The 25,213-nt window shown below is 43.8% G+C and overlaps 1 protein-coding gene and 1 non-coding gene across 10 annotated transcripts in view; both read right to left on the bottom strand.

The window, feature by feature from the left end:
• Positions 1 to 1,064: 1,064 nt before the first annotated feature.
• The window catches only part of PUM1 (pumilio RNA binding family member 1), a 65,638-nt gene continuing 41,489 nt past the window's right edge, over positions 1,065 to 25,213 (bottom strand). For 5 of the 9 annotated variants that reach the window (XM_032448921.1, XM_015883572.2, XM_015883566.2 and 2 more), the window contains 13 exons: positions 24,119 to 24,270; positions 21,747 to 21,885; positions 20,002 to 20,145; positions 18,801 to 19,097; positions 16,817 to 17,053; positions 12,119 to 12,386; positions 11,502 to 11,631; positions 11,175 to 11,309; positions 9,584 to 9,721; positions 7,844 to 7,969; positions 7,017 to 7,138; positions 5,461 to 5,653; positions 2,335 to 2,923 (listed from right to left, as the gene is read on the bottom strand). In XM_032448921.1, coding sequence (XP_032304812.1) covers positions 2,792 to 2,923; positions 5,461 to 5,653; positions 7,017 to 7,138; positions 7,844 to 7,969; positions 9,584 to 9,721; positions 11,175 to 11,309; positions 11,502 to 11,631; positions 12,119 to 12,386; positions 16,817 to 17,053; positions 18,801 to 19,097; positions 20,002 to 20,145; positions 21,747 to 21,885; positions 24,119 to 24,270 — 2,213 coding nt within the window. In that variant the 3' untranslated portion in view covers positions 2,335 to 2,791. Of the gene's footprint in view, positions 2,924 to 5,460; positions 5,654 to 7,016; positions 7,139 to 7,843; positions 7,970 to 9,583; positions 9,722 to 11,174; positions 11,310 to 11,501; positions 11,632 to 12,118; positions 12,387 to 16,816; positions 17,054 to 18,800; positions 19,098 to 20,001; positions 20,146 to 21,746; positions 21,886 to 24,118; positions 24,271 to 25,213 lie in introns of all 9 variants that reach the window. The other 4 variants (XM_015883570.2, XM_015883567.2, XM_015883565.2 and 1 more) reach the window with 3 other exon arrangements.
• LOC116654363 lies at positions 5,020 to 5,105 on the bottom strand. Its single transcript, XR_004309559.1, has one exon. It is a non-coding gene; the product is annotated as a small nucleolar RNA SNORD103/SNORD85 (small nucleolar RNA).

Raw genomic sequence — 25,213 nt, forward strand, 5'->3', positions numbered from 1 at the left:
CAACCCAGGCCATCCTGTGATGATACGGGTGATGTGGTGGGACACGGAGGACACGATGGCTCATGGGGGGGATGCAGCTGACCTCGCTGGTCACAACTTGACCTGGTGGGACACAGCCGCTATGATGGCAGGGAGCCACAGCCTGATGCGATGGGATGCAGCTGATGGGGTGGGATGTGGCTGATGGGCAGTAAGATAGAGCAAGGCCTGCCCCACATCAAAGCACCCTTTACCCCATGCGCCCCTCCAGAAGGGCTGCAGCACCCAGCTGTGCCCCCAGCGCTGCCCATAGGCTGCACTTGAGACGAGGGTCAGAACCCACAGCACTTCATTAGAGCACAGTGGGCCCCAGCAGCTTGAGAAGTGTGCAGCCTCCAGGCAGCGATGGTGAACTCGAGGTAAAGAAATGAAAGGTAAAGGAGGTAATGAGGAACCACCCCAACCCTGCAATGGATCAGAGCTGAACATCAAGTGCCTCCTGGGAACGAGATCTGGGAGTCAGGGAAGTTTCCATGGAGATATGAGCTCAGTGCTCAGCTGCAGCTACAACAGCTCCATGGCAGCTCCCAGCCATCACCACGTGCTGCATTCACACCTACTGACCTTCCCACAAGCACAGAAGCATGGGATCGGTCCAGTCCAACCATCCTCCTATCACCATCACTGAGCTACTAACCCACATCTTGTCACACCTGATCCAGAAGGGACAGGGATCCACACTGCAAGAAGGGAGGGAAGGAAAACAAAAGGAAACCACAAGTGGGGTAAACGACCCCCTGTCCCTCTCTATGTGAGAGCTGTAGTGACCAAGAGAGCTCACAAAGACGTGGAGAAACTCCATCCTGAACCTTACTTCCAACAGGAGGGATGGATGGTGTGCTGGCCTTGAGCTCACAGGGTTCCCAAGAGGCTTAGACTCAGAGAGGAAGAGTTCCTCCATGCTGGGTGGCAATAAACACCTCCTCTTCCTCCACTCCATCTTGTTCACACAGCCCATGTCCAGGAGGAGGCAGAATGAAGGCAGGGGAGCCACAGCTGCAAGAGGGAAGGAAGGAAACAACAAACCAGATTCCAAAGTTCTGTATTTTTCAAAATAAAGATCACACGTTGTTTAGAGACAATCTACACAAGAGTTACAAAAAATAGTCGCCCAGGCATAAGCATACACAGGTTTGTTAATTATACACATATGGTTACAAGTGTGCTTGCAAAAAAGTTCATTGGAAATATACACAAGGCTCTGTAAATGTACACCGTGTAGTGTTACAATTCTATATTCAAACAAGGAAAAATTGACAGTATGTTACATTCACTTACAAGTAGACAAAATGCAAAATACAGTTCATCTTCTGTACAAAAAGGGAAGGTGATTCACACTTTACAAGGTGAAAAGGGGTTCTGATTGTAAGGAAAAACTAAGGGGGGGGTCTGTACTTTTGCACTTCTCGTTTCTTACTGTCACAAAATAAGCAGAACGTTACTTTGTAAGATCCAAAAAAACACTATTTGGAACTGAATCGCTCAGTGGAACATTGAAGAAAGGATGGATGGCTACCGCTCAGCTAAGAGACCAAGGGGGGAAAAAGAACCAAGCATCTTCTGAAACATGAACCAGGCTGTATAAAGAGAACATTTCCTTCCAAAGAAAATTTACTTCTGGTTGAAATTACAATTTACAATATACAACACTATATGCTACGACCATAAAAGGTGTGAATATACACTGAAATGCACAGGTTTTGCTAATTATTGGTGTGGGGTTGGGTTTTTTTTTGTTGGTTTTTTTTATTCCTTTTTTTTTCTTACCAAAAAACGGGGTTTTTTGTTAATGTCGATTCAAACTTCTCCACATTTACATTACAGAGGTTTACAAATGTACAATTGTACAGTCAGAAGTATGTTCCACTACTAGGGTACATTATAGATACAGATCAGACATCAAAACAAGAAAATACTACAAATTTGTATATATGTAAAGTCTACACCAAGTATACACTATATATTTATAGAAGCAAGACCAAAGCCGAGTTGGGTTTGTTTTCCTCATGCTAAATAATCAAATGGTGCCTCTCTGTGTGTGAGCAGAACAAACCGAGTCGGCAGTAAAGAAGGACACCCCCCCAACCCGACCCGACCCTCACTTTAAAACCCTCCTGGCCACGTCCATCTTCCTCCCCAAACAAGCACTACGCTACCTCCTTTAGCAAGTTATACTGGAAATAAAACAAAAAATAACCCCAAAAAAGAAAGCAATTAAAAAGTTTCAGAAACTTAATTCTTTGTTTGAAACCGCAGCTTTGTAGCGAGCTGATTCTTCTTGGTTTGGTTGTTTCCATACCTATAAACAGCATTAAATGCATCTTTTGTGCTGCTCAACTCAAATCCAAACCTGGTGCTGACTTCTGAGTCAGCGGAGAGCAGCTGGAATCTGCAGAGTTGCCCCAAGGCAGATGGATTAAAAACGTTTTCCTGTACTTCAAACCAACCACCCTGAACGTTTGGAATATAGATACAACAGTGAACAAAAAAAACAACATGTGGCCTTCCATGTACATTTGATACCTATGTACAAGTATTCTATACACCAGTAAAACAGCAGGGCAATCAGTTAATTAAAAAAAATAATTAGTACATGTTATGCATAATAAAATTAAAGAAATTTACAAAGGCTTTTTCTTCTTTTTTTCCTCTTCTTTAGTAGTTTAGCAACCGTACCGCGCTCTCTGACTGTATATTGGAATAGGGCTGGTTGCTGGTTGTGGATGCCGGATGGCCGGGGCGGTTCGGTGCCTCAGATGATGCCGTTTGGAGGTCCGCAGATGGGCCCAAGGTCCACGCCGTTCTTCATGTAGTACTTCTCCAGCTTGGCCAAGATGTGCTTGCCATAGGTGTACTTGCGCAGGGTGGCGATGTGGGGCCGGATCTATGGGGTATAAAGAGAGACTGAGGCTCAGGAAGCTGAACCACTGCTGTGGTGGCACATAATCACACAACCCTTAAGAGTTGGAAGGGACCTTTACAGCCCATCTAATCCAACTGCCCCACAATGAGCAGGAACACCACAGCTCCATCAGGTTGCCCAGGGCCTGATCCAACCTAACCTTGAAAGTCTCCAGGGAGACTTTCCCAGTCTCCCTTTATATACTGAAGTCCACTCTCAGGTCACTTCACAGCCTTCTCTTCCTCACCTGCACAGCCCCAGCTCTCTCAGCCTGTCCTCATGGGAGAGGTGTTCCATCCCTTGGATCCTTTTTGTTGCCCTCCTCTGGTCACACCCCAATAGCTCCATGTCTCTCCTGTACAAATGACTCCACATCTGGATGCAGTGCTCCTGGTGAGACCTCACCAGCACAGAGCAGAAGGGCAGGAGCACCTCCCTCACCTACTGCTTTGGATGCAGCCCAGGGTCAGGTTGGCTACCACACAAGGGCTGGTGGGCTGAGCAGCTTCTGTTGGCCAGCAGCTCTGTGAGCACAGCCCTCCTCCTTCCAGGCTCAACTGCTCCCAATATGAACTCCAGCTGGGTGTTTAAGGGATGATGGGAAAGGCATGCAGCATTCCTGGGCTGAACAGTAGTTTAGTTTCTTTCTGAACCTAACACTCACAATACTATTGTGTCTTTTTTTTAAGCAGAGATCTATGGAATTAAACCTTCATACTATTTCAGAATAAAAGTTGCTTCCAACTCCACTGTAATTCCTGTAACTAGAGCCAAGCCACTGTTAGTGGATGAGTATCCCAACAAGGGAAAGCGCTGTTCCAGCTGTGCTAACATCATGCTGCTCGAGTTCTCCTGGACAGTTTCAGAGGAATGAGACATAAGAGCAATTCATTTTCTGACTACACAAGGAATATCTCACACTGCCAGCAAGTTCCTGCAGTTACTCAGCCACAACAAACCTTCTGCCCTACAATGGGAACTGCACAGGAGGAGTGTAGCACTCCCTTCTCCTCCCCTGCTCCCAGGACAGATACATCACCATGACTTGCATACACCAGGGCTGGCCAAAACTCCCATGGGAAACCCACCCCTCACTCACCCCATTCCTTCAGCTCATTCATTGGCTGCTTAATTCAACTTCAAGAACCAGACCTGGGAAAATCTGATGTATGGCCTCTGCCCTCCCCACACCGCAGTCCCTGGAAGGTCTGGCTGCTGCCCAGAGGTTAAGGGACAGGAAAGCGTCCCAGATCCAACACTTCTTTATTTATCTTCATTTCTAAACCTTCTTAAAACTTCATTTCAACCATCAGTTGTCATGCCATTGTTATCAAAGGCACAATACAAACTGCTTGTTTGCACCATGAGCAATTCTTACAGCCTAAGATCAGACAACGCGCTCTGCTTTCCCAGGCTCTCATTCAGCTCGATAGCGCTGCCAAAATCTTCACATCCAGCCACTCTTATTTAGTTGTCATCCTACTTCTATTTTTGACAGCCACGCTGATAACCTAATTAGCACATTCTTCAAAAGGCTGCTTGACAAGAAGAACGTGCCAGCAAGGATTTTTAAATACATATCCATAGCTCATACAAAGATCAGCAATGATACAGGTCATTTTGCTGCTGCTGGACTGTGTATATCCACTTGCACACTTGTTATTTCTAATGCAGGTTTAGGTTTAAAGTAACTACTCTGAGCGACTCCCAAACCTAAGAATGAATCAGCCTGAAGATTAGCTCGTTTGCATGCATGTTGTTCACTGAGCAGGGAGCTGAAGACACTGCCTGATGCTCAGAGCCCATAGGGAGCAGACATACAAGCTTTGGATGGCACGACTGGCAGCAATACTTTCATTCCCAAATGCCTTCATTTCTGACCAATGTGAAGTCCTTGCATTCACAAAAGTCCCTCATCAAAAAACATACTTTAAACAAGTGTGCTCCGTTAGCACAGTGCAGACAGTCAGTGTGAATCTCCTGATCAGGGCAGGGATGGAAAGCAGGGATGTGAAGTGACAGGCAGTGCTTGGCAGCCCTCAGAAACACACCCAGCAGTTCTGCCTTAGTGCTCGAGGTCTGGCTCAGCTCTGCTGAGTATGTAAAGCTTCTCTCATTAGCAACCACTGTTCTCAGAGAGGGCAAGTGTGTCATCATAGCCAGACCTCCTGAAGGCATCTTGCCAAGCACCAAACTGGTGGCACTGCTACAGCAAAAAGAAGTCTTAGCTTTTTTGCTTTACATCAGCACTCACTGTGCCATGAGTGCAGATCTGGGTTACTGGGTCAGAAGAGACTGCCTGAAGCAACCAGCTGGTTTTAAGTCCAACAGCATCTCACTGTTTCTTATTTTCATACATCAACTAGCACTTTCCTGCAACTCTGAAACATCCATCCCAGTTGCCAGGAAATTCTAAAGGCAAAAGCAGTTATTTTGTTAGCTGTTTTCGCTCTGCAACCAGTGTGGCAGTGCCATTTCTTAAAACACAGGATCCTTATCAATTGACAGCAGCTGCTCACCTTGTGCATGACAATCTTCCTCTGAGCTGGTTCTGCCACATCAATCATCTTCTGCACAACATAGTTGGCATACTGGTCCTTCATCATGGTGTATAAGGCACTGTGAGGGCCATCATTCATAGTGCACACCTCATCGATCAGCATGGCACGCTCCGTACGGGAGGCGTGGGTCACACACTTCTCCACAACGTTGCTGTAACCATCAATGAAAGACAACTGGTGAGCACACAAACAGACAACCACCTGGGCTTTTTGTTCTCTATTAAGTGCAGGCCTTTTGGGACATATGTATGGGCTGGTGCAGAAATGCAATAATGGGACACAAGTGGTCCAACGTTCCTGAGATCTGAGTGGAATTTTGGGCAGAACACCATTTTGGGTTTGATTCAATCCACATTTATTTGTGCATCTCTACAGTGACATTGGATTTGAAAGCGGTGTCTGTTCTCATAGCATACCCTGGAGAAGCAGATGAGTTGTTCTTTGTTTGGCTTTCTCAGTAGTGGAGCTCAGTGGGAATGGAGGTCCAAGGTTATAACAACAGAGAAATACAATCAGGAATGAAAGATCTTAGCAAAGGCAAAGAACTTCCAAAATTCCTGAATAAATTAGTAAGTAGTCTCTGTTCTCTGAAGAGTCAAGTTAAATATGATTTATGGTTAGGGAAGGAGAGGTTTGCTAGTCTCATCCTCTGCATCCCTTCCTGAATCACAAGATCACCAAGTGATTGCCATAACTAGAGCTCAGCTCAGGGGACAACATACACTAATTAACAGGGAGGAAAAGGCTGAAATAACAGCATTCAGACCACGCTCTTCTAATTCCTCTTAGGGCTGCATTTCCCTTGTGTTCCTAAGTAGCAATGCACTACTTTACCCATCACAAAGAGGAAGGTATATCAAGCCTGTAAAGAGCTCAGCCTTCACAAGCAAATAGCAAGAAGCACACACAGTTCATAACTGTGGGAAGTGTTATTTAGCTTTAACACCCCCGTACCATACCTGAATTTTGCTTCTACCCATATTCCAGCTCTGCTGCAGCTGGACTAACAACCTCAGACTGCTTTGGCTTCCCTATGAGGCAGGCATACATTACTGGAGATGCATTACATACATACCTCCAAAAGGACCACGAGGCCTTTGCACATCAGAATCAGAGTCTTCTGAGAAAAGCAGGTTGCAAAGAACCACTGCTACACTGATTTTCTCAATTCCTTTGTGGCTCAACACAGCACCCCAGAGACAGCAAAACACTCCTAATTCTCCAAGGGATAGCGACTACTTAACAAAAGCCACAAACAACGTAATACTCCTGCTCAGGTTTGAGAACCCGGATCAGAATTACACTTTCACACCTTTATCCTCTTTTCCCAAGTAAAATCTACCTTTCCCGTCACTCAGTCCAGTTTTTAAGTGGTTATAAACAGCATTCTGCCATTCAACAGAAAGTTATTTTTCACCTTTGACCTTCCTACACCCCACTCCCAACTCTTTTGCAACCCCAGCATGCATCCAAACTCCCACAGGGTGTGGAGATTTCAAGAAACAATTTCATACCTAGCAAATTTATGTTGACTCAAGACGAGCACGTTGCCTCTAATTTCTGCTACAATCTTGCTCTTGTCCTCAGGCCGACCATGCTCTAGTACGTGCTGGATAACATAGTTCCCATACTGATCCTGTTTGAGAGACAGAAACACATGAAAATCTGAACAGGAACAACTCAAATCAATCTAGTTTCCAGTGTCCATACATTCTTACAAACTTTGATGCCAGAGTTCTAGCTACAGAAGACTGTTCTTATGTATCATCATATTTGAAATGCATCTATGTTCAGACCACAAGGTAGGTACTTTTTTCACTCGGCAGCACCAAAGGCACGCCTTGATGCCTCACCTCCAGGCCCAACCTCTTCCCTCTCCCACTGTGCTAAAATACAAGCACACAGGACAGGACTCCCTTCATGTTATATCCACTAGGTCCACATGCACAAAACCTAGGAAAAAAAGAGCTCTCAGAAGGACTGCAAGAAGGAAAGGCAGGCAAGAAAGGGAGCTAACCTATCTCAGGATGTTCCTTTCCTACGTGGAATCTGCCCTTTGCATCAACTCCTTTAAGATCATTAAGAAACATACCCACTCAATATTTAATTTTCCTTTTGAAAATGACTCAAATCCAATATTGATATTTGCTGGATATCAATAACCATTTTGGATAACCAAAACGGTTAGTGATAATGCTTTGCCTGCCACGTTCCTTTCTGTTCCTCCTCAGCAATGGAATACCCAGTGCTCACGCAGCCCCAGCAACACTCAGCTGCAATCCCAAATACACTGCTAGCTTTCCTAATACAGTACAGTAACCCAAGAACATTGTGCACTGACCTGCACAAGCTGCTCAGTGTGCTGGTGAAGCTCCTCCAAGATGGGAAGAGTCTGCTCAGGAAGACAGTGCTCAAGGATCCTCTGAATCACACGACAGCCATATGGATGTGTAGACAACGCAAAAACCTGCGTTCAACAAAAACAGACAAGCACAGGCAGCAACACATCTGTTAGTCTTGGTGAATCCCAGAAACCTTTAGGAATTAAATGAACACATGGAGGTTTTCCCGGACAGGGGAGGTAATGTCAGCTCCAGAACTGCTTGCAGCACTGCAGCTTGAGATAGTGCAAACATCTGCTTCCTCACTGCCACAGGGATACTGCAGGCACACCACGTTCCTACCTGTGCTTCACCTTCTCCATTTATGAACAGGAAACAAATGGTAAAGTATCTTGATTAATATAAAGAACACCTGGATGGGCAAGAATTATTGGAAGCTGTGCTAAAAGTTTCAGAAGAATAAATCCAGCGTACTGTTTGCCTGTTGCATAATTAAAGCTATGTAAGAAATAGTATGAAGCAGAAAGGTTAAAAATACTCAAAGGATTTTCCTCAAGTATCTGGATTTGTTTAAAAGCCTTCACTGCGCTTAGCAGAAGTGACAACAAGAAGCCTTCTTCCTCATTTCTAAAGGATTATGAAATCTGTTGCTAAGAACATGACACCTATTCATTTTATTATTGCTGTGGAGTTTTCTGTCTAAAGCACCAAGTCCTGTTTGCTGGCTTAAAATTAACAGAAGCAGCAAATCCAAGCATTGATGTCAAGCAGACAGACTACAAATTTTTAATAACTGTTTTCAGTGAAGTGGGTAGGAAAACAGACTTTTGAATGCAATGAACCATAGAAGATAAAGGTCTTGATCTATTAAGTTTAAGCTTGCATATGAAAGTTCAGTTGAAACTAGGACAGCTGGCCAAAGAAATTTCACTGCCATCCAAGTTGTTCCCAGATGTATTTCTGCCTTGCCTAACTCCCTGAGGGACGGTCCAAAGCTAAATGTGAACCACCAAATTTGCTGAGCAAGTTCCCAGCTAGAATCCTGCTTGTTTTGACACAGCCAAGCAAGTCAACACTTTTGCAGATGTTCCAAGAGCAGACAAGCTAATAAAGTCTGGTTCCTGCTATAATAACCCCAGGCTATCCTCACATCCCTGTGGCAAAACCCTCAATACTTCAAAGTCACTCTCCAAAGCCAATTAAGCTGAAGCTGGAAACACCCAGAACAGCACATTTGTAATGGAAGACAAGCCAACTACAGCCAGAACAAAGGAGCTACACAACTCAAATCCAGAACTACTGGGATAATGAAGCACAAGTAACTATGCTTTGTGAGACAAAACTCATGTTCTGCCCCTGACCTCAGACCCTTAGGAATTAGTCTCTCAGCCATCCTCACACAGAGGAATCATAATGAAAATTTACTATACTCATCAGAAAACTCTGCTCACCACATTTACTATGACGATAAATGAATAACACACGTGCTTTTTTCCCCATCAGTCAAAAATATTAAATGCTGCAGTACAACAAGGCTGCTTTACTGTGATATACCTGAATATGACAACAGAGACATGGCTGAAGAATTCCTAGGCTCACAGTGTAGGTTCACTCACCTTTCAGCTACCATTTGCTAAACGCTAAATCCCCAAATACGTGAGCTGCTTACAGCCATTGCTGTGCAAAGCAACTGACAGAAATGCAAAGAACGAGAGTCAGTATCTTGGTTAAAGACTTACCTGTCCCTTGAATGCATCGATGATAAACTGCAGGGACTGAGGCTGCACGCACTCAATACACTTCTGCACCACATGATTACCATTCTGGTCTTTTACACACTTCAGGACATGGCCATCCAACTCCCGTACCATCTCGTTCTATAGAAGGAGAGAAAGAAACAGAAAGCACCACCAGGATTCACGGCTGATAAAGGCAAAGCTTTGCTGCTAAACACGGAAGAACATGGAAGGTGTGAACGATACACTGATGTGTTTCAGTATCTCAGGGAAGATTTCCACTGGCTGAGATGAAATCTACAATACAGCAGCCACCTACAACAACACTACTCTGAAGGTGGAACACTTCATTACACATGAGTATCCACTTAAACCTAAGTGTTCACATTTAAGACTGTTATTCCCCCAATAGATAACTCTGCCATGCACTAACTGTTCCCCGCTCTGCTCCCCTCAAAAAGAAACATAAGACATTCAAACTTCACAAACTTCTAGGTAAGCTTCACTCATCACTGAGAGAAAAGCCTGCACTTCAAGCTAATATTATACTGTAATCAGGGAAATCAAACAAGCAAGTTTGATAAACTACTTTGTGGTTATGGAGTTTGATTCTGCATGTCAAGTTCTAGATGTGACTAATGTAACATACACAGGCTGAAAGCTTTCTTAATGGAAAATGGTAAATGATTTTTGAGGAATTCAACAATTACACACAAACAGATAATTCACCTTTGCAACTGATACGAAACCAGGCAATTCAGGAGCACACAGTACTCACAAAACAGCATTCTATTAGACACTGGGAAATCCTTGGACCAGCAATGCCAGTTTGTGCTGCCCCTCATCACTCTGCTGGCACAGACCCACTATAAGATAGCGCTGAATTGAACTCAGGCTTGACCCCAAAGGAACACACACGCTTCCAAATTCTATTTCAGTGTTTTTTGTTGGTGGTGGTATGTTTTTCCCTCCCCTAACTTAATAACCTACATTAAGACTCCTATATAATGATTCCTAACAACTTTAGTAGCTAGCTTGCAGAGTGTATTTTTTCCATCTTAGTTCACTGCTAATAAAATCCTACTGGAATTCATTTATTAATGAGTTTTGAGTAGATCTGAAGCTATTATCAGCCCTTCTCCAACACTGGGCCTAGCTTGATGGGATTAGGGGCTCCTCATGCATCTTACTCTGTGGGAAGCAGGGTACTGACCCACATATCACAGCAGCAATATCCCAGCAAATGTGCCAAAGCAAAACTCTGGCACAATTTACTTCAAGGGATTTTAAAGCATCTTCTCATTCACTAACATCCGTAATTCCATCACCAGCCATCTTACACCATCTGACTGCAGGGAATTAACAGAGAACCAATGCCATTAGCTGTTCAGCAGAACAAGGAGATGACAATGAGACCCGAGAACAATATCACATACTTACTTATCATGCACAAGAAACATAACAGATATACCATAAACCAATGCAAAAGAACACCATCTACAAACAAAACCAAGAATAACAGAAGATGACAGTTCATGTCACCAAACAGCAAGAAACATTCAACATCAAGAAGAAAGTTAAAGTTGAAACTTACAATTACCTGCTGGTCTGGGGGAATAAACTCAAGGGCCTTCTGGATCACCCTACATCCATACATCTGCAAAGCCAGGGACAGAACATGCCCACGGATACGTTCTGCCAAGGCTAACTTTTGCTCCAGGCTGCCAAACTGCAAAGATTAAAACCAATTACGAAAAGCACAAAATCCTCATGTGGTCAAGCAGCACCTCCCCACTGAAATGACATCAGTGTAGCCAGATACCCAACCACAGCCAAATGGCATGGCTTCTAAGAACTCATCCTATGCCTTAGGACAGCAGGTATCTGAGCAAGAGTTGTGAAGAGAGAAATGAACACTTACTTCAAAGAACTTCTGGATGACATAATTCCCAAATACATCCACCATCAACTGATAAGCCGCCTGGAGGATCTCGTTGAACACAAGCTGACGTTCTGCTGGGGTAGCACGCTCCAGTTTCAGCTGAATAAACCTGAAAAATAAGGCTGCTGTGATGCCACTGGCAATTGTGTCCTCAGAGCATTTGTTAATACAAATCTACTCAAATCTTCACACCCGGAGCCTTTATAAAACACGGGTCTTGATATATCACAGCAATCTGAAACCTTGAGTGGTGGCACTTAAGAGATCTCTGCCAATGTGCCATTATCTATATCCCACAGACTCAAGCAAAGCAGATCTCTGAGTAATGCAGCAAGGTCTCACACTGAGGCAGCTTTCAAATGAGTTCAGCCGTACCAGTGAGACTAGCAAGCAAACTCCTCTTTGGAGAGGGAAACCATGCCGTAAGATCTTGACTCTGGTCTATAAAAAGGAGGGTCAGCGTTACAATACCCAGCTTAATGTCTTTTCACACCTCCTTTTCCTTTACTTCAGGATGCAACATAAGCTGCAAACCATGTCAAACCAAAGAGCAGCTGCTGCAAAAACTCCCCTCAGTGCAAGGTTTTAAACCCCACCTGGATCCATGCTGGTCCTGGGAGAACTCCATGATGTGCCCAGCAATCTCCCTCAGCTGTAAATTGGGGTACCGGTTATTGCGGAAGTCTTCGAGCAGCCTGCTTCGGCCGGAGGGCATAACATCAGACATGCCATAGCGCAGGCGAGACGAAGGGAACAACGTGCTGCTGGGGCTGAAGAGGCTGGAGGCACTGCTTGCACTGCGGTACTTGGCTTCAGCTCCAGGAGCAGCAGAGATGTAACGGCCGCTCCCGTTTGTGAGCCCTCCTGCAAATCATAAAAACCAGAGGGTTTCGAAAGACGCAAATGAATTCCTTGGCTGTTTCATTTCAGAAGGATGCACAACCTTTGCAGGACATTTTGCTTTTAATTACCCCTTTTCCACCAAGACGGATTTACGGCACCGTTCAAACAGGGAGTATTCTCAACCAAGCTAAACGAACTGCTTCCAAAACAATCTAGGTGGGAACACATTCAAACAGCTCCTTAGCATGGCACTCGAACTGGGTGGGATGAACTGAAGAGTTCAGCAAAAAACTATAGCAACTTCTGCTCCTCACTCTGTGTTGGCATTGTCTAAATCAGAAGAATCAATCCCAGTGCATGCATTTTTTGCTAACTTGTGATTTCAAATCACTTTATTTTGCTCCTTACCTTTATTCCCCCCCCCTCACCCCCCACCTACTCTGCTGCTGATCCAACTCCATCTAAACAGAAATGTCAAAGGAGTAGGGACAGAATTAAAGCAAAATTAGACAGCAAAAAGGCAGCAAGAAGCAAGTGGAAAAACAAAGATTACAAAACAAATCACTAAACAGTACAGATAAACACCAGTAAGTTAAAGGCAAGGAAGATCACAAGGAATCCTATCAAATATGTACTAAAGAATTTTATCCATATTAAGAAAGCACTTTGTTACCCAGTAATAGGTCTGGAAAACATCCATCACAGAGTCAGGAAACTGCAGGTATTGACAGCAATCAGCTTAAACCTTTGAATGCCATTTTCTTGCCTGTCCTTTCCACACTGTGCTTCAGCAGCACAGCAGAGGACTCATTCTTGCAGGGCTCGGGATCCCTCTGCTGGCCAAAGGCTGTAAGATACTTGGGTGTGTGATTTCTCCTTAGTGGACTAGAGATCTCTTAAAGAGAATATTCCCATCACATGGGAACTTGCCACCTGGACAACCAAGGGGAGGCAGCAAGGGAAACCACCTGAAAAATCCACAAGTGATCTTTGCAAAGGAGAGGGAAGACCTTCAAAGGCAAAGGTCTGCAGGTCTGTCTGCAAAGAGAACAGACCTTCTCCCAGCAGCCATGCAAACAACAGGTCCAAAATAAAAGTATATTAATTTAAAAAAAAGTAAGAACAGAGTGAACCGCACTCCCTGCCAGCAATGCCTCAAGGAAGCTTCCATGCAGGAAACTCTCTATGAGAATTAAGTATCTGATAACAGGCCAATTAAGTTTCCCCATCTCTGAGCTGGGCAGACATGTTCTGACTTCTCCCCACCTGCTGCCAAACCTCAGCTTTCTCAGGAGGAAAGCAACTCAACAACTTCCCATTCCCATCTCTTTCTTGTGCTGCTTTGCCAATGGTGTGGCCGGCATTTTCTCTACGTGACTTCTTAATTAAGAGCTCTAACAAGTGACTAAGTGATATTCCTTACTGCTGGAAGGACCAACATACGCCAAGGGAATGTGAAATCAATAGCTTCTAAGGTAAAGGAAACCAAATTAACGAGCAATGGTGTAGTGAGTCTCCACTGCATTCCAAGCACTCAGTTACCCTTTGTTTTTTCAAAGCCTGGAGCAGGTCAGAGCACAATGCACTGAAATGAAAAACCATTTCCTGATCTGCTACAAATGGCTGTAAATGGAAAGAGCTGAGCACTCCCTGCTGCTATCAATGTATGTCTTGTCTCTTAGTTTGGAGGTAGAGTCTTCCATACCAGAGGTCTGCAAAGCAAAACCCTTCTGATCACTTTGAAGGATCTAACTAACCCACTTCAGTTTTCCTAAGGGTGTCCCCTCTGGTGGAGATGCTGACTCAATGTCTCTCCATAAGGTTCAACATCATACTGGGAATCAGAGACCGTGCAGGGACAAGTTTCCTGCTAACACAAATGCTTCTGAACCCCATCCACCAAACTCCTGAGCATCTCAAGCTCCTGTACCCTAATGAGTGAGTGGAACTATAAGATGGGTAAAGGAGGCTTCAGTGTGATCTCACCAGAATGAAAATGCTCTCCATTCAAGAGCCACACACAGAAAGGGGGAGGGGAAGAATCACTGATGAAGCTTGTGGGTACACAGCAAGGTGGAACAGAGGGGAAGAGTCCCAGAGAACTGACAGCTATTGGGTAGCAACCAACCCCTGACAAGGGCTGGGACTCGATCATTAAGGTTCCTTCCCACCCAAGTCACTGTGTGATTCTATGAAGTCTCTGGCACTGACAGGTTCCCGTGTCCTCAGCCAGAACAAGCTTCAAGAGAAGGTCTGCAAGCTGTCTGCAGCCATCAGGCTGTGCCAGCACCTGGCTGCCCACGCTAAGCACTCTGACAGCACACAGCACATGGAGCTGTACTGAAGGAACAGGCATGGCACAGTTCTGGTTCTAAACAAACTGACAGAGGAAGGCTGTATTGTCACTGTATAAACCTACAGTGTTTTTGTCTCAGCTACGCACACCTATGAGCTCAGCTCTCCTCCCTCAGCATTTCTCGTAAGGACTGGCTGCATTCTGACTTCAGGTACTCACCACTGCCCAGATATTTCATAAGGTCACTTCATAAGACCAGAAAAAAGTAAGGTGGCAAATACCATTTCTCACAGCCACGAGCTCTCAGGAAGCCACAAGAGCAGGAGCTGAATCTTTGCAACAAGCAACAACCAACTCTCACATCCCTGTGCCAAACCCACCAAACAAGCAGCATTTAACTGCACCTTTCCTGACTGCGAACGGGATTTAGCACCAGCCATCTTGTAACCCTGAAAATGAACTATATGAAGCAACTCCTCCACACCACAGAGTGATGGGACTTGGCTCTGAATCGGGCTGCTCTAATTTCCCTTTTGGCAAACGCCACATTTGAGTGTTCCCATCTGTCCCTTTCACTTTTACGTACTAAGGAAACTCTCCTCAGCTTCTTTATCACAAACAATTTTACATATCATTCCAGAAAAGGAGTCTGCCTCAAGCTTCTCATAATGCCTGTGATATTTTCATAGTATTCAAACTTACCTTGTAACTCAAAGGAACGGTGACTGCATTCACACTGTGTCTTTACACTACAGGTGAAAGACAACACAATAAAATGACCCTACAGATTTCAAGGTAAAACCCACACTCAGCTGTGAGACTTCTGCAGTAACCACCAAGCATGAAGTCAACCACAGAGGGCTGAAAGCTGCCCACAAGGAAAGGAGCATCTTGTCGGAATGGGAAGACCCATGCTAACTGCTCAAGGGCACGGTCCATTTGTGTAAATGGAAGCTCTCCTTTCTTTTCATCATTTGTTCCTGGATCAGACTAACCTTTGTCTGATCCAGTTTTTAAGATTCATTCTTTTGTTTGCCTGCAGGGGCAACAGACTTTTCCTAGAGCCAGAATTTGACTCTGGTTAGTCTTTAGCATTAATTTATTGTAGCTATTCAACTGTCAGCTTAAGGACTATACAGCTGCATAAATAAAGCTAAAACTCTTTCCAATTCTATTAAGGCTCAGAACAAGAGGAGATGGTAAATCTAAGGTTGATCTCAAAAATACAATTTATTACTATTTCATGCTAACCTTTAGCCAGAATCAGCATTTATCTTGCACACATTCAGCAAACAAATATACTATCTAATGAGTAATAGAGTGTGCACGCATGTAAAAAGCGTTCTGAGAAACAAAAGTTGCATTAAATCCAGACAGATACTTGACAGAACCAAAACAAATTAATATTCTGAACAAACACTAAATTATTTGGTGCAGATGCAAAGAGTAACCCATCTTTTTTGTTTATGAGGCCTGGGAATGAATGCTTCAGGAAGTTCAGATCAGCACTGCTTCATTATTTAATACATGCTTTATTTTAAAGCCTTTATTGCATGTAACAGTTCTGGACCAACTAAGAGATGTACTTTGCATGAAGTAATGTATTTAACCAAAACTAAGAAAGCCATGTGCTAATGTGCTTTTGATAATGTTATACTGATGGGAATTTTCCAAAAGTAAAACCAAAATCCTCAGCTAGAATTACTGCCCCAGAAAACATCACATATTTTGGTTAAAAGCAGCTTTATTTTTAAGTTAACTTATTATTGAACATTGATGGGATATTCCAAACATCTGACATACTTGCAGATCAGTCCCTATGTACCTATTCAGTTCAAGGATAACAAACAAATGGTGCTTTCTTTGTGTGAAAAAACACCTGGAAATGTCATCCAAGTTGATGTTTATTTAGTGATGAGGAATTTAGGGAGCAATGCACATCCCTTCCTGTTTGACAGCTCAGCTACTGAGAAGCATCAACAACACAGGTGCTGCAACTCCTGCTTCAGCATTTCACCAGCTCCTGCAAAACCAGGGAATCTGTGGCAGGAATATGAACAGCAAGCAGGGCACACACACCTCACCCACACAGCACCTCTGCACAAAGCGAGAGCAGAGCAGCAGTAACCTCAGACAGCGGCACTGTGAATCTTACCCAGGTTTAGACTGGAAGAAGATCCATGTGAAGATAAGGAAGGTGGTGGAGTCTGAGAGTGGCCAGGTCCTTGGCTGGGCAGAGGCATACCCACAGGTCCAGGAGAGGAGGAAAACCCAAGGCCGTTGTAAAAACTGTGTCCTATAGGTGTCAAACTGCTGGATGTCCTCTTGTACAGGTCACTGCTCCCTGTCAGAGAATCTCGGCGAGAGCCGCTGCCAGTGTTGGAGTTTGCAACTGAAAGAGGATGAGAGAAGAAGTGAGCAAGGACAATGAACTGCCTGAGACAACATAAAGCCTGAAGATGCCTGCAGAACTGGCAAAAATACAATAGGACCTATAAGCAATGTGCTGGTGTGGTGGTACTGCTTTCCCAAGGGGGTGCTGATTGTGCCCAAACAACATACAGTAATTACAGAAGTTTCTGGTCATCAAGTTAGAAATCCTTGGTTCAAATAATGAGCTAAAATCCTGTCTTTGTTTCTTAATAGTTCAGTAGCTTTCATACTGAGAGAACACATCCAGAAATACAGCTCCAAAAAAGCCAGAAGATCAGAAGATACAACCTACCTAAAGGAAGTGACAGAATAAATAAATGACAGCAAGCATTTTGGCTTCTGGGTGCAAGCACTTGCATTTTGCTTCTGAACATCGAAAAGAAGGGTTTGTACACTTCAAAGGACTTTTTCCCCTCAAGTGTTTCACTTTGTTTAAGGGAAGTTATTCCGTCTCCCTAAAAGTGCTGCCTCCTATTTGTTCTTCAGCCATTAGAGCTAAAACAAATCCAATGTAAGATCTCATCTACTCTTTATTTAAGAGCATACATAGCTTTGTGTTGGAACCCTCCTTCTCACCTTTCATTATATTAGAGAACAGCTGAGGTGTCACTTCTTTTTTACTTCTGTTTGCATCAGGGTTTTTTGAAATGGAAATCAGAATTTAAGTTAAGCACATAAAAACAACATTTTGGAGAGTTTTCTTGTAAATGAAATAAAAACCTCTTCAAACACACTTGAGAAATAATCATTTTTGCATTAAAGCCTTGTTTAATAGTAGAATAGTTAAGGATTGTGATGAATTAATTCTTTTTCATAACTTCTAGAAGCAATAAAGTCACATTTTTGTTCATGGATCAAGGGAAAACAAGCATGTGCATCTCAGCTTCGCGCAGACCAGTCACTGAATTCAATTAGTCAAATGAACTGGAATGGAAGAAGTGAATTCTGCATTGACTTTAATCCAAGATGGTTCGCATTTTCAGGCTGGGATTAAGGAAAATATTTAGAGTAGCTTTTAAATAAACCTGCAACTTGATTCAGGGACACTGCATCTCTCAGCCTCTTCTGATGGACAAGGTTCTAAAGGCACGCTTTAACTTGCCCTTCAGAATGATGAAAGCAGGAAAGTGCAGGACGTAATTACTACCTCGAAGACTAAGCAGCAATTAAAACAACTGTTCTACTTCAAAAATAAAATCTATTAAAAATAAAAGGAAAAAATCTCAACCCACAGACAGCTTTTTGGTTTGGTTTTATTCTGAAAAAAATATATATATCTTTGTCTCCCACTGTCTTAAGAGCAAATCAAGTTTCTGTATTTCTTGCAGCCACAAGCACTGGGTTCTTTTGGGCTGTAAGACAGTAACAACGTCCAGAAGAAAGCATAGAAACCACCTTCTTTAAGCCACCAGAAACAAGTTCCTCAGCACTGAGGAACTACGTGCTGAGTAAGAGTCAGCACATAATTACCCCTGCGGAGCCAATTCCTGCCAGGCCAGTATCTCCACTGAGCACATGCAAGTACAGGTGAGATGATCCAAAGCTGTTCAACAGCAGCAAAAGGATGCCTGACAATGCATCCAATGCGTGGAACAGATTTAATATATTATCTCAATATATTACATCTGCTAGGAGAAGCCTAATCAGAACGCAGGGTGCGTTTTGAAAGCCAAAACAGCTCCCAGTGAAGCAGCTGCAGCTCCTACCTGCCGTTCCGAAGCCTCCCAGTGCAGACCCCAGCGTGGCACCGAGGGAGCTGCTGCTCCCAAAGCCCAGGGAGGTGTTGGCAGGCTGGGCAGAGCCCTGAGAGAAGAGGGAGCTGCTCTGAGAGTTGCTGCTGAGTGAGTTGTTGCCATAAAATGAGCTGGAGGCCAAGTTGTTGGTGGGCTGCTGCTGGGGCTGAGGCTGGGGCTGCTGCGTTCCCAGGGGGCGGAAGGGGCCGTTGGTGGTTCCTGCCAGGCCCCCAGCAGCACCGTTGGCTGAAGCTGCTGCTGCTGCAACTGCTGTAAAGAAAGTGATAGGAAGCAGAGTTTGAAAAATCCATTTTGTATCTGGTTTGGAAGTCAAGTTTCATCAGGTTCCTTTTATTTCCCATAGATTTTTTTTCTTTTTTTTTTTTCTCAGGATGAAAATCTCCCTTTCACATCAAAATCTTCAAACACCTCTTTACTCTAAACCTGTGTTCCTCCATCAGGCTCACACAGAGCCACCAAATACCAAAGTGTAAAATTATCATTACTGCTGTTTGCATTATTACAGCGACATGGATCAAACAAGTTCCCTAAGATCCAATAACTCAGGCACACACTTAGTGCTAGCCAACCAAGGAACCTGAGTTTAGAAATAATCAGTGCATGAAACCCACTCCTGCAGTGCTAAAAGCATCAAAACCAAATACTTTTGTTCTCCAGCCAGTTCCAAAGCAAAAGGAAAAAGCAAAACAAACAAGAGCTACAAGGAAACAATTTAAAAGCCCATTTCATAATCTGTTAGCAACACTGGCCAGGAATGCTTACACAGATTCTTGCTGAAAAATTGCTTTTAAACCTTGAACTCCCAAAAGAACCTTAATACAATCCTCGTGGCAATGACCAGGCATATAATATTTTATGTAAGCAAGGCTCTTGTTTGGGAGTTTGACATAGGCTAACGTACTTTATTATGTGGATAACTCACAAAATTCAGCAAAATAACACCGTTTATGCTACGCTACCTCTCAGGGTTATTTCTCAAGGCTCAGCTCACAATGAGTCCAGAAGAAGCTCTCAACAAAATCCCTGCAGAGGATCTCAGTGAGGGCAAGTGAGTCATCATCGCCAGAAGCGCACTGAGGGGCTCATTCTCGCTCTCTGTGGATCGAGTCACCATGGTGGGAGCAGGTTTCCACCTGGCTGGGTTGGAACTCACCTGCTTGTGCTGCAGAGGAGCTGATGATGACTGGTGCAGGGGCCACCAGACGCACGGGTGCTCCCAGGCCATTCCTGGCCCCCGCATTCACCACAAGAGCACCAGTTTGGTCATAGTAAGCAGCAGGAGCCAGCACAGGGTACCCTGCAAAGGCAAGTTACAGCACATAATGAGGTGAGAAGCAGCACAACATGTGGGTATAAACAAATGCAGTTTGGTAACATTTCTAAATGAGAATCACAATGGTAAAGGAGAAAAGCAAGAAGGATTTTGATTACTGTGAAGCGAGTTCTCTGCATTAAGCACCCACAGTTTCCACACTTACATTTCTAACTCTATGTCTTTCAGTTAGGGAAGAATTTTTTTTTTTCCCTGAAGCTCCTATATGCCCTTTGTGTAAATTCAGTTATTCAGAGGGGGAAAAAAAGAGTCTTAAAATACTCCAGTACTATTTCTTTCCCCTTACAAGTACAGCCTGTGCTGGCACACGCCGATGTGAGCACACTGAGCTTCCATCTCTCCCACTGCATGTTGGAGCAGTTCTGTGTGCACACACAAATAAGGCAGAGAATTACAAGCTATGTTCAAGATGTGCCTTTTGAAGATATATATTTCTAATAGAGCGATCTTAAAAGCACACAAATACTCTTCAATAAAAAAAAACATGCTTATGACACAAACAGCAGCAAGCAGCAGTCTTTCCATAGCATACAGTTGCTCAGCTTAGGTAGCCAGCTATAACACTTTAGATTAAAAACTCTACACACACACTAGAGAACAACACAGGAAAAAATGAAGTAGTTCCCTATACTGGGGTTGTAAAGAAGAGAGTGTTCTGTGAACACTTGTTTTGAAGCTGTAGCCCCCAGAACCTCAACAACACAGACTCAAGCCCATGGATTACTTGAAAGTGTCTGTGCTACAGCTCACTTTGTAACTGAATACAGCAACATTCTTCTTAAGCCTTTAAAAAAACAAAACAACATGGAGCAACTGTGTGGCGCTAGCAGTGAACAGACCTGAGGCCAAAATAATCCTCTTTGATTTCATCTGACCAACAGGACATACTTGCACATTATTCAAAAAATACTTACATATGCAATTTGTCATTACAACAGTGTTCTGTATAAGCAACGTCAGAAGCATTTGTATCACAAAGTCTCATGGATCAGAGCTAAAACCCACACAGCAACTTCTCTCCTGCAGAATTATAATAGAACTCTGCTTTCGCCTCTTTTTCTTTTCTAAGCCACTAGAATTTGCCTGGAGGAAATTATGAAGGGGAAGTCCTTAACCTGTTAAAATCAAGCACTTGACAGGGATGGGCAGACAAGGCTAATGAGATATCTCAGATATCTCAGATTGTACTAAGATATCTCAGAGGTCTTAAAATAAATGCCACATATGGTAGCACGAACCATACAAAATCATGGAAGCAACTTTCAGTGGGAGCCACCAATTCTGGGTATGCAATTAATGCATCAGTACAGCTGATAACATTTGTTTCAACTGTGATACAGGAATCTACACCCTGCTTTAACTTACTGCTGCACAGGTGGTTATGCTGTTATCTAACAGCCTCTCCAAAATGCCTTATATACCCACAGATTAAAACCATGAAATGCTGTCATAAGAACAGAACTGCTGAATGCCAGGTAAACATGAAACCATGCAGGGACTCGAGATGACATCTGTTTGGAACTCAATGGCCACTGGAGAAGTCACAGCCCCCTCAGGCTCCCTACCTGGCATTCCTGCTGCCAGCCCCTGTCCAAAGGCAAGGGCAGAGTTGACTGCAGCAGCAGCCACCAGTGGATCAGTCTGCTGTCCCTGCTGGTTCTGGTTTGGGGTCAAAGGACGCTGACTGGCTCCTCCACGTAGAACCTGGAGAAAACAGTGAACAGGTCTGGTTAGTTTTGACACCTGGGGAATAAGCCACAATAACCACTGCAGGACTCCAGCAGCAACCTAAACTAATAGATCTTGCACACAGTGGCAGCTATGTCACAGCTGGTGCATGACAATCCCTCCTCTCTCCTTCAGAGTAGAACTACCTTCTCCACCAAAAGCATCAGCACTATTACCACAGGTAAATGCCTAAGACTCAATTTAAATAACACACCCTTTTTCAGGCTTCCCAAGCATAATCTCAAAGAGCTTCAATTCTAGTCTCCTGACATACCTTCAGTCCTCATCCTCCATTAGAAGCATCTGTGAGCCATCTGTCCCATTAGAGACAACGTTTGGTCTCTGTCCCAAGAGCACACTGAAAGCCCACTTAAGCAGAAACCTTTCCAGACCTGTGAGCTGCGGGCTGATGACATGAGGTGACACAGGCTTTTCCAAACTGCCATCCACCTCAGAAAACAGTGACCCACTGACACAACACTTACTCACTGGAAAGAATGACCAGAGATCACACACAGCCTTTTCTACGTAGCTCCTGTGGTTTAAGCACACACTGCTCTGAAAAGGGAAGATGGCAAACTGACCTTTCCTGTAATTACCTGCGACAGGCTTTGTTTGCAAAAGCCTTTTACTCAGTGGTGATGTTAGAGCCTGCAGCCACTTGCGAGGTCAGCTCATTAAAAGAGCTGTCCTTTGGTACTCAGCATGCACTGTTGCAAAAATTAACATTGTATGTGTCACCCAATAAAGCTGTTAAAAGCAACAAACTGCTTTGTGCACGGCGAACTGGGAGAGGATATTGAAGCTAACAGACCTGAGACATATCCCAGAGCTACCTACTGCTGTCAAAGCCAGAACATGAACTCTTCACCTCTTTCCAGCCTAGGAAGCCTCACAAGCTGCAGCTGCTTGGTAAGCACACACAGGGCACAGGCACTCTGCAGAATTCAGTTGATGGACAATGTGCTGCAGTTTGTGAAGTGCTGGCAGTTTTATAAATACACTATCCCTCATAAGATGTTGTGAGCATCACAAACAGACCGTCCACAGTCATCACTCTGTGCTTCTAAAACATTTGTCTCAGCAATTCTCTGAAGAACTACGTCCAAAAATGTACACTTTTCTCATAGACAGAAAGTCTGCATTAAAAACAATAAGTGCAATCCCCACTCATGCCTGCTTTGTGGCTACAGAGATAATGAAAAATATCATAAAGGCTACTGATGATTGACAGATATTGCTTTAATAGCTTAAGTCTTTGCAGAAGCTCTCTTTGCACACACCTATTTAAAGGGGAAAGGCTCCCTTGTCTGAATGCCAAAGCACAGATGTGCCACACTTAACTCCATTTACCTGTGTGCGTGGATGTGTGCAGAAGGTCTGTTCAACACACTCCTGCCAGAGACCTGCCAGGTGGGGAGGTTTGATGATTAACTTTGTCAGGAGCAAAGCGTTCTCCTGATCACTGGTCCAGAATCACTGGTGTGAAACATCATTGCTTTTCTTATCTGAAAAGGCCTTAAAATACTACATCATCTTTGTGGGTTTTTTTGCTTGTTTGTTTTTAAAGCAAAAGCTAATAAACACAGTCATCAATTGCAATCTTCTCTAAGGCCTGAAATCTCGAAAGCACAAAGGCCAGAACAGAAGGCTCTGCATCTCCTCCCTTTTCATTAGGATCATGGATCCATTTTGTATCCAAGTAGGAACTCCTGCCGGACAGCAGCTGACAGCACTGTATAAACCCAACTTCAGGAGAGAAGCAGTACTTTATCCAAACATCAGACCAGGCAGCTGTGCAGCACAGCCAGCTGAGTTAACAGAAGCTCCAGTCCAGACTTTGACACCTGTCTTACAGGCCCCCCTTCAGCTCAAAGTAGAGTACACCTGAGCACACATCTAGCAGGAGCACAACCCAGGGAGGGACATCAGGGTGACCCTAATCCTTCTAGCATTTGACTTCACAAGTTTACTAATAACTGTGCTTTTATTTTTTTGAAGAGAAGAAAAAAAACACCTATTTAGAACAGCACCTTGAAGCACATAGCACAACCACCTACTGACACGGAGTATTTGATCCATTTTCATCTTCTCCACAGCCTTTACATGAAAACAGACAGTACAGCAATGACTTCCACTCATCACGAGCATGTGCTTGCTAATAAATGACTGTACATTATTTCATGTGCTAAAGCACCCTACCACATACCTGTTGCTGGCCCTGCTGGGTTTGCTGAGTGGTCTGCTGATTTGCTGAGTTAGTGGCAGCGGCAGCTGCTGCAGCTTGCTGCTGGAAGAGGCTGGCAGGATAAACTCCCCAGGGTGTAACTCCGTAGTACTGGTGAGGGACAACTGCAGGGCCTGAAACACAAGGGAATTGGTGAGCTTCTCTGCGGTGTCACAAGCATTAAACAGCAAACAGCCACCAAAAATACCTGCATACTGTGTTTGATTTTACAAATCTTAGTTTACCTGCTTTAAATTCTTTCCAAAAAAGAAGGGATCCTGCTATATGAAATACTCATTTTAAGAAAGCTTAAGAGTCAGATCTGAAGTTTCATCTTTACTTGCTTTTTCCTCACCAGAAGTCCAGCTCTGCTGACAGTGATCCTGTTGAAACTCCACATTTTTACTGACAAGCCCTAATTTTATAGTGAAACAACCTACCTTTTTACCTTTAATGACAAGAGAAGAAACAACTAAACAACAGACAATGACATCTTTCCTAATCTTAACTGACACTCGAGGTTCAGTAACATCCATCATTTCACTCCCAATAAGGAAAGTATAAAATAGTAATCCTTCTTCACAGCCAGCCAGCATCCATTCCCAAGTGTGTGAAATGTTCTTGTAGCCGCTCAGTCCTACTGTGTGTTCACAAACACCACCATAAAAGAGCCCGGGAGATCCCCCATCTTCCCACATTCCACTGTCCTCTAACTGCTGCCTCCATTTAAGAGGCTTAAAAAGAAAATTAATAAATATTTATCTTGAGAGAAGAATAAAAAAAGCATTGTGCTTCATTAGCGCTCAGGGCACTGCATGCTTCATTGGGCGATAGTAAAACAGTGGAGTGTATCCTTAAATAATTCTGGTTTGATGGCATAACAAGAAGAGATCAGCCCTTTGCACTGAACAGCAGAGACCCTCCCACCACCTATGCGAATCCAACACTATTTTTAATCTCTTTGCTCTGTATCTTTTGGAAAGGTCATCAGGAAAGTATTTCCTTTGCTCTTCCAATACAACACCTATCCCAGGGGTTGTATAGCACTTCCCTGCAGTAAAAGCACCTTACAACATA

The sequence above is a fragment of the Coturnix japonica genome, chromosome 23 (assembly GCF_001577835.2).
Source record: "Coturnix japonica isolate 7356 chromosome 23, Coturnix japonica 2.1, whole genome shotgun sequence".
In the NCBI taxonomy this organism is placed as follows: Eukaryota; Metazoa; Chordata; class Aves; order Galliformes; family Phasianidae; genus Coturnix; species Coturnix japonica.